Source organism: Oncorhynchus tshawytscha, linkage group LG15 (assembly GCF_018296145.1).
Source record: "Oncorhynchus tshawytscha isolate Ot180627B linkage group LG15, Otsh_v2.0, whole genome shotgun sequence".
In the NCBI taxonomy this organism is placed as follows: Eukaryota; Metazoa; Chordata; class Actinopteri; order Salmoniformes; family Salmonidae; genus Oncorhynchus; species Oncorhynchus tshawytscha.
In genome coordinates, this window is record NC_056443.1 from 34,376,890 (window position 1) to 34,386,889 (window position 10,000).

At 47.4% G+C, this 10,000-nt stretch overlaps 1 protein-coding gene across 1 annotated transcript in view; it reads right to left on the bottom strand.

Moving 5' to 3' along the window:
* adam19a (ADAM metallopeptidase domain 19a) overlaps positions 1–10,000 on the bottom strand; it is a 225,117-nt gene that overhangs the window by 52,772 nt on the left and 162,345 nt on the right. The window contains exons 5-6 of the mRNA XM_042297818.1: positions 8,546–8,622; positions 3,066–3,249 (exon numbers count right to left, since the gene is read on the bottom strand). Coding sequence (XP_042153752.1) covers positions 3,066–3,249; positions 8,546–8,622 — 261 coding nt within the window. The remainder of the gene's footprint in view (positions 1–3,065; positions 3,250–8,545; positions 8,623–10,000) is intronic.

A 10,000-nucleotide genomic window follows, 5' to 3' on the forward strand; every position in this document is an offset into this window, starting at 1 on the left:
GAGGCAGAGAGAGAGAGGGGACAAAGAGAGGGAGAGAGAGAGAGAGGGACAAAGAGAGGGAGAGAGAGAGAGAGGGACAGAGAGAGACAGAGAGAGACAGAGAGAGAGAGAGGGACAGACAGAGAGAGAGAGAGAGAGAGAGAGAGAGAGAGAGGACAGACAGAGACAGAGAGAGAGAGAGAGAGAGGGACAGAGAGAGAGAGAGCGAGAGAGAGAGAGACAGAGAGACAGAGACAGAGAGAGAGAGAGAGAGAGAGAGAGAGAGAGAGAGACAGAGAGAGAGAGAGAGAGTCTGTTCACAAACACACACCACAGAGCCCCAGGACAACAGCACAATTAGACCCAACCAAATCATGAGAAAACAAAAAGATACTTGACACATTGGAAAGAATTAACATAAAAACAGAGCAAACTAGAATGCTATTTGGCCCTACACAGAGAGTACACAGCGGCAGAATACCTGACCACTGTGACTGACCCAAAATTAAGGAAAGATTTGACTATGTACAGATTCAGTGAGCATAGCCTTGCTATTGAGAAAGGCCGCTGTAGGCAGACCTGGCTCTCAAGAGAAGACAGGCTATGTGCACACTGCCCACAAAATGAGGTGGAAACTGAGCTGCACTTCCTAACCTCCTGCCCAATGTATGACCATATTAGAGATACATATTTCCCTCAGATTACACAGATCCACAAAGAATTCAAAACAAATCCAATTTTGCAAAAATTTTGATTTTTTTTGGGAAAAAACTCTCATATCTACTGGTTGAAATTCCACAGTGTACCATCACAGCAGCAAGATTTGTGACCTGTGGCCACAAGAAAAGGGCAACCAGTGAAGAACACACACCATTGTAAATATAACCCATATCTATGCTTATTTATTTTATCTTGTGTCCTTTACCATTTGTACATTGTTAAAACACTGTATATATATATATATATATATATATATATAGGGGCGATATATAATATATCATTTGTAATGTCTTTATTGTTTTGAAACTTCTGTATGTGTGATGTTTACTGTTCATTTTTATTGTTTATTTCACTTTATATATTCACTTTATATATTATCTACCTCACTTGCTTTGGCAATGTTAACACATGTTTCCCATGCCAATAAAGCCCCTTGAATTGAATTGAGAGAGAGAGAGAGAGACAGAGAGAGAAAGAGAGAGAGAAAGAGAGAGAGAAAGAGAGAGAGAAAGAGAGAGAGACAGAGAGAGAGAGGACTGAATGACTGTTCACCACAGGGACATTATCAGCATTCACGGCTGCACTGGAGTAAATTAGGCCCTGTGTTTAGCCTTTCTCCTTCCTCCGTGGAAGGACACTACAGTAAGACAGACTCACACTGCGGAGAAAGAAACGCACCGGCAACAGAGCAAACCACCGTATAATTCCCTCTGGCTATCAGCTGGCCTCGGAGTGATTGGCTCTCAGCTGGCCTCGGACTGATTTCCTGTGTGCCTCTAAAAAGACTCTAAGAGAAATCCAATAATGTGTTTATGCTTGTATGACAAGAGAGATGGTCATTTCCTCTGCAGGACAAAATGCACTCTCTGTGTCTGTATGTCTGTGTGTGTGTGTGTGTGTGTGTGTGTGTGTGTGTGTGTGTGTGTGTGTGTGTGTGTGTGTGTGTGTGTGTGTGTGTGTGTGTGTGTGTGTGTGTGTGTGCGTGTGTGTGTGTGTGTGTGCTGTGTGTGTGTGTGTCTGTGTGTGTGTGTGTGTGTGTGTGTGTGTGTGTCTGTCTGTCTGTCTGTCTGTCTGTCTGTCTGTCTGTCTGTCTGTCTGTCTGTGTGTGTGTGTCTGTGTCTGTGTGTGTGTGTGTCTGTCTGTCTGTCTGTCTGTCTGTCTGTCTGTCTGTCTGTCTGTCTGTCTGTCTGTCTGTCTGTCTGTCTGTCTGTATGTCTGTCTGTCTGTATGTCTCTCACTCTGTGTGTGTGTACAGGTTTGCATGTGTCTAGTCAATAGCCATGTGTCTAGTCAATAACCATGTGTCTAGTCAATAGCCATGTGTCTAGTCAATAGCCATGTGTCTAGTCAATAGCCATGTGTCTAGTCAATAGCCATGTGTCTAGTCAATAGCCATGTGTCTAGTCAATAGCCATGTGTCTAGTCAATAGCCATGTGTCTAGTCAATAGCCATGTGTCTAGTCAATAGCCATGTGTCTAGTCAATAGCCATGTGTCTAGTCAATAGCCATGTGTCTAGTCAATAGCCATGTGTCTAGTCAATAGCCATGTTCGATCTAGCAACCTTTACGGTTAGTGGCCCAACGCTCTAACCACTAGGCTACCTGCCGCCCCTACACTCTAACCAGTAGGCTACCTGCCGCCCCTACGCTCTAACCACTAGGCTACCTGCCGCCCCTACACTCTAACCACTAGGCTACCTGCCGCCCCTACACTCTAACCACTAGTGTCTGTGTCTGTTGGTGTGTCTGTGTCTGTTGTTGTGTCGCTGTCTGTTGTAGTGTAGTTGTGTCTGTTGGTGTGTCTGTGTCTGTGTCTGTCGGTGTCTGTTTGTGTCTGTTGTTGTGTAGTTGTGTCTGTTGCTATGTCGGTGGCTGTTGGTGTGTGCGTGTCTGTGTCTGTCGGTGTCTGTTGTTGTGTCTGTGTCTGTTGCTATGTCTGTGTCTGTTGTTGTGTCTGTGTCTGTTGGTGTGTCTGTGTCTGCTGGTGTGTCTGTGTCTGTTGGTGTGTCTGTGTCTGTTGGTGTGTCTGTGTCTGCTGGTGTGTGTGTGTCTGTTGTTGTGTCTGTGTCTGTTGGTGTGTCTGTGTCTGCTGGTGTGTCTGTGTCTGTTGGTGTGTCTGTGTCTGCTGGTGTGTCTGTGTCTGTTGGTGTGTCTGTGTCTGTCGGTGTGTCTGTGTCTGTCGGTGTCTGTTTGTGCCTGTTGTTGTGTAGTTGTGTCTGTTGCTATGTCTGTGGCTGTTGGTGTGTGTGTGTCTGTTGTTGTGTCTGTGTCTGTTGGTGTGTCTGTGTCTGTTGGTGTGTGTGTCTGTTGTTGTGTCTGTGTCTGCTGGTGTGTCTGTGTCTGTTGGTGTGTGTGTGTCCCTCACCCTTTGATGCAAAGGTTTAAGCAGACCGGAGAGGAGGTTGGGGTGTCCAGTCTGATGCCCGTGGCCGCAAGTCCCGCCTCTGATTGGCAGATCGTCAGCGCTGACCAGCGAGTGATGGAGAGAGTCCAGCCCTCTGATTGGCTCAAGGTAGTAGGTGTCATTTGAGTTCAAGGCAATCAGGCCCCTGTTTCAGCAAGAGGGAAGAGCAAGAGGCATGATTGGACGAACACAAAAAGAAAATACTAAATTTAAAAAGAACCAAAACAGCAACAAATATTTTATGCAACATTATTATTTGTTTTTACATAAGATAACACATATGATAATATTACATGACATCAATTATCCTGCTAATGTCACAGTACAACTGCCCTGGGGGTAGTTCCAGTGTTGACCAGCAGAGGGCGATGAAGGGCCCAGTGGCCCTAAGGGAAGTGGTATTTGAGCTGTAAACAACAGAGGTGTACTATATGGATGTCTTAGCCTGTGGTCTCATACAGAGGAGCCTGGAAGGAACTGGTCCAAGAGGATAGAGGGCTGTAAAAAGGCCATTTACAGGCAGAGTGAGTCACTCTCCATCACGATCTGTCAAGAGGTTGTGTGTGCGTGTGTGTGTGTGTGTGTGTGTGTGTGTGTGTGAGAGAGAGAGAGAAAGAGAAAGATTGTACTGTACCCCACTTCCAACATCAGACCCCTCCCTCCCTTCCTTCCTCACACACACACACACACACACACACACACACACACACACACACACACACACACACACACACACACACACACACACACACACACACACACACACACACACACACACACACACACACACACACACACACACACACACACACACACACACACACACACACACACACACACACACTGGTTGCAACTCCATTGTAATTGTAGGAATACACTTTGCATTCATGCCGCACTGAAACAGCCATTACACTCACAGGCACAGACACGTACACACACACACACACACACACACACACACACACACACACACACACACACACACACACACACACACACACACACACACACACACACACTGGTTCACTGAAACAGCCATTGCCCAGCACTACACTCTTAGAAATGGTTCCAAAAGGGTTCTTCCACTGTCTCCATAGGAGATCTGTCGAAGGGGTTCTACATGGAACCCAAAAATGGTTCTACCTGGAACCAAAATGGGTCATTCAAAGGGTTCTCCTATGGGGACAGTGGAAGATCCCTTTTAGGTTCTAGATAGCACCTTTTCTTCTAAGAATGTAAAGGTGAGAAAATGATTCAATGTAAAAAAAAAAAAATGTTTAAAAAATCCATGTTATCAACAGAGAACACCACCTGCCCAGCATGAGACGAAGGGCCGCATTGAGTTGAGCCCCTTTGTTAAGAGAGAAGTAAAAACATCTTATACAATCAACGTCAACAACATTATTCAAATTCCTGGCGCCAATTTCTATAATATATTAATATTGATGAGGTTGCAAGACATTTGCTTTGAAAATAACCTGGAAGCAGAAAAGAAACGACTGAGAAATAAACTGTGTTTCTCCAACTCAGAGAGAAGTTTGACTCTCCCTCCCTCCCTCTCTCCCTCTCTCTCTCTCTCTCTCTCTCTCTCTCTCTCTCTCTCTCTCTCTCTCCTCTCTCCCTCCCTCCCTCCCTCCCTCCCTCTCTCCCTCCCTCCCTCCCTCCCTCCCTCCCTCCCTCCCTCCCTCCCTCCCTCTCTCTCTCTCTCTCTCTCTCCCTCTCTCTCTCTCCCTCCCTCTCCTCTCTCCCTCTCCTCCCTCCTCCCTCCCTCCCTCCCCCTCCCTCCCTCCCTCCCTCCCTCCCTCCCTCCCCCCTCCCTCCCTCCCTCCCTCATGAGAAATTGCTTCCTGGAGTGATGTGGCTGGAGAAGGTACTGTGATCCACATTGTGTGCTGTGGCTGGAGAAGGTACTGTGATCCACATTGTGTGTTGTGGCTGGAGAAGGTACTGTGATCCACATTGTGTGTTGTGGATGGAGAAGGTACTGTGATCCACATTGTGTGCTGTGGCTGGAGAAGGTACTGTGATCCACATTGTGTGCTGTGGCTGGAGAAGGTACTGTGATCCACATTGTGTGCTGTGGCTGGAGAAGGTACTGTGATCCACATTGTGTGCTGTGGCTGGAGAAGGTACTGTGATCCACATTGTGTGTTGTGGCTGGAGAAGGTACTGTGATCCACATTGTGTGCTGTGGCTGGAGAAGGTACTGTGATCCACATTGTGTGTTGTGGCTGGAGAAGGTACTGTGATCCACATTGTGTGCTGTGGCTGGAGAAGGTAGTGTGATCCACATTGTGTGCTGTGGCTGGAGAAGGTACTGTGATCCACATTGTGTGCTGTGGCTGGAGAAGGTACTGTGATCCACATTGTGTGTTGTGGCTGGAGAAGGTACTGTGATCCACATTGTGTGTTGTGGCTGGAGAAGGTACTGTGATCCACATTGTGTGCTGTGGCTGGAGAAGGTACTGTGATCCACATTGTGTGCTGTGGCTGGAGAAGGTACTGTGATCCACATTGTGTGCTGTGGCTGGAGAAGGTACTGTGATCCACATTGTGTGCTGTGGCTGGAGAAGGTACTGTGATCCACATTGTGTGCTGTGGCTGGAGAAGGTACTGTGATCCACATTGTGTGCTGTGGCTGGAGAAGGTACTGTGATCCACATTGTGTGCTGTGGCTGGAGAAGGTACTGTGATCCACATTGTGTGCTGTGGCTGGAGAAGGTGGATCTGTGTGCTGTGGCTGGAGAAGGTACTGTGATCCACATTGTGTGCTGTGGCTGGAGAAGGTACTGTGATCCACATTGTGTGCTGTGGCTGGAGAAGGTACTGTGATCCACATTGTGTGCTGTGGCTGGAGAAGGTACTGTGATCCACATTGTGTGCTGTGGCTGGAGAAGGTACTGTGATCCACATTGTGTGCTGTGGCTGGAGAAGGTACTGTGATCCACATTGTGTGCTGTGGCTGGAGAAGGTACTGTGATCCACATTGTGTGCTGTGGCTGGAGAAGGTACTGTGATCCACATTGTGTGCTGTGGCTGGAGAAGGTACTGTGATCCACATTGTGTGCTGTGGCTGGAGAAGGTACTGTGATCCACATTGTGTGCTGTGGCTGGAGAAGGTACTGTGATCCACATTGTGTGCTGTGGCTGGAGAAGGTACTGTGATCCACATTGTGTGCTGTGGCTGGAGAAGGTACTGTGATCCACATTGTGTGCTGTGGCTGGAGAAGGTACTGTGATCCACATTGTGTGCTGTGGCTGGAGAAGGTACTGTGATCCACATTGTGTGCTGTGGCTGGAGAAGGTACTGTGATCCACATTGTGTGCTGTGGCTGGAGAAGGTACTGTGATCCACATTGTGTGCTGTGGCTGGAGAAGGTACTGTGATCCACATTGTGTGCTGTGGCTGGAGAAGGTACTGTGATCCACATTGTGTGCTGTGGCTGGAGAAGGTACTGTGATCCACATTGTGTGCTGTGGCTGGAGAAGGTACTGTGATCCACATTGTGTGCTGTGGCTGGAGAAGGTACTGTGATCCACATTGTGTGCTGTGGCTGGAGAAGGTACTGTGATCCACATTGTGTGTTGTGGCTGGAGAAGGTACTGTGATCCACATTGTGTGTTGTGGCTGGAGAAGGTACTGTGATCCACATTGTGTGTTGTGGCTGGAGAAGGTTCTGTGATCCACATTGTGTGTTGTGGCTGGAGAAGGTACTGTGATCCACATTGTGTGTTGTGGCTGGAGAAGGTACTGTGTAATGCACCTTCGCTATGGAGCTCTTTGTCCCAGTAGATATCAGCACAGCAAAACACTCACAGGCACAGACACGTACACACACACACACACACACACACACACACACACACACACACACACACTCAGTCATGGCACGTCGAAACTGAACACAATATTCCCTGGCTTACTTTGGAACCGTGACAAGTCAGGTTCGTTGAAGTTCAGGGTTTGGGTGAGTCCAGCTCACCCTCCTGTTACCGCCTAATTCCATGTTGAGTCAATACAGAAACACTTGTCTTTGGTGCGTGACGGTGGCCAGTGGGGAATATGAGCTGGGAGGGAACTGTAAATATGTAACGCAGCCGGAGAACTGCAGTGAAGAGCGTGAAAATGGTAGGAATGGAACACAGACAATAGAACGGAATGGCAGAATCGATTCCGGAACCTTTTGGGTGTTCCACGAGTGGAACCTTTGTTATTGATGACGTGTCTCACTAACTAATATGACTAGAGCAGGGGGTATGACCTCCCTTATCAGCATTACCAGGTACCCTTTTAACTACGCCCTGGTGACGTTCCGTGTCCAAGGAAAACCAAGCCAGTGTAATAAAGCCTATGATTACGTGATAGAGCTCAACGCTTTGCCGCCCTTTCTGTAGCATGCCAATGCTTATGACTGTTATATGAAGTGTTTTTGTAGGCCTTATAAAGTGATTGGCCTTCGGATTTGAATCTTGTTTGAAGTGTGACCCTTTAGTTTAGCTCTTGTCTTTGTTGAACATTGTTATTTGATCAACTGAGTTTTTTTTCTTCTTCACATTCTCTATGTAGGTTAGACATTTTCATTCTGTTGAGTTGCTGTCCTCGGTTTCACCTCACGTCTGTCTGTCTCTTCGGTTTCCTTCTAACCTGTGACTGATCGCATCTCACTACATCCTCAGCCAGGACAAACAGCCACTACAAATTAGCTCCTCTTGCCTGTCTGAGAGACATAAAGAGTATCAGTGATACTAAAGATAAAACTATTGTTATTGGAGAACAAACTTGTGTGAAACGCTGTTATCAGTCTAGGATAGACTGAGCTGGCTTGTGGAATTAATTTCTAATCAAGAGCGATTGAGCTAGAAACTCGAGGTCTTCGGCTGGATCGCATTCATGAATATATTTCTCAGGGTGTACGGGTGGCGACAGGGGACATATTTTTCCCACAGGAGAGCTCCAATTTCAAAGCATTTGATATGAAAGAAGATTCCTATTAAATTCTGTTCTGAGGGAAAATTTAGAGTCTCTCTAAGCTGCTGTCTGTATCCCCGGAAAAAGAAGATTTGAGGAATTGAATTAGCCAGCGAGTTTTATGAAAAACTCACACTGCTTGCCTGGGGTAGTCTAAATCCAGCAACAGAGTTATGTAAAATAAAATAAATATCAGACTGAATTCTGGGTGTTTGAGGTGGAACTTTGTTATTCACCTCTTATGGATAATTTGGAGAAACATGACAGAATTTACTCCAGCTGGAAGGTGCCTCTAGACATTGAACTAAGGTCAGTTTTTGCATTTCTTACAACTGATGATTAAGGTTAGGATTTCGTAAAAGTCAACCTGATTCTGGATCAGTGCCTAAACAGGGAAACGTCTACCAAGAGACTAAAAATCCAAGAACAGGTTAGAAATGATGATAAAAATCAAAAAAACGTTTTTACGTACCTCACTCCTGAACATGTGCTAAGGGCGGCCCAGGAGTCCATGTGTCCTCTTACATGCCCGTGGTAGAAGCAGTGATCCTGTGATGATAGGGGAGGGAGGGAGGGAGGGGGAGAGGGAGAGGGGGAGAGGGAGGGAGGGAGGGAGGGAGGGAGGGAGGGAGGGAGGGAGGGAGGGAGGGAGGGAGGGAGAGAGAGAGAGAGGGAGGGGGAGAGAGAGAGAGAGGGGAGGGAGGGAGGGAGGGAGGGAGGGAGGGAGGGAGGGAGGGAGGGAGAGGAGAGAGAGGGAGGGAGGGAGGGAGGGAGGGGGAGGGAGAGGGAGGGAGGGAGGGAGGGAGGGAGGGAGAGGGGGAGGGAGGGAGGGAGGGAGAGGGGGAGAGAGGGAGGGAGGGAGGGAGGGAGGGAGGGAGGGAGGGAGGGGGGGGAGGGAGGGAGGGAGGGGGGAGGGAGGGAGGGGGGGAGGGGGAGGGAGGGGGAGAGAGAGGGGGAGAGGGAGGGAGGGAGGGAGGGAGGGAGGGAGAGAGAGAGAGAGAGAGAGAGAGCGAGAGAGAGAGAGAGTCAAACACACTGTACTAAACCATAATAATGTTTATATGGACACTAAATCCTATAGGCCTGCATCTTGTGATAAATGGATTCTGGGTATTGACGCAGCGAAAAAAAGGTTCCTATAGATCCAATTTTTCATTAGTGACCAGCTGGTACACTGCAACACAACATGTCCTGGGTTTGGACAAATGGCTCTGTCTAATCAGTAGAAATGTACAATACTCGCTCCATCCTTGATGTATTTTTTTTTTTTTAATTTAAATTCCGACAACCCTTTTGTGTGCCGAGGTTGAGGTCAAACATCCTTCCACGAGACAGGACTACAGGCCGCGTCATTAGGTACCGATTTAGGTCTGTTGAGTGCTATACAGAGTGGGCCGAATTTCTACTGATGCATTGGTCTTTTCCATGAAATCCAAACAATTTAGCGTTGTATGGAGAGTTCCAGTTGCCTTTGAGTCATGTTACCATAGCGACCTAAATATCACAAGCGAGGTTGGAACGTTTCTGGCGCAGAACTGCAGATTTCTCTGCCATTCATTTAAAAGCTTCAGGGTTTCAGTGAAAGTGTGTATTTTCTCTCTTATCAAGCTAGCTACTGTATGGGCTTCTATTTCTCAACACACACGTAGACGAGGGCTTTTTAGTCTGAGCGTAACTCCATTTTGAATTGAGCTTTTTCCTGCACAGTAACGCAGCATGTGCATCAAGATGAAAACAGCAACAGAGGATTTAATAAATCAGAGATGTTCTGCCTGCATTGTCACTGCAGTTGCATTAAACTTCTTTATTTTTAGGAGAAACTGCGGTTCTGTTTTTTTTTCTGCCTCTAAGAAGCACAGAACACAAACTTCCTGTTGACCTTTGACCTGAGCTGACTGTCCTTGGAAAATTTCGTCACAATGGGCCA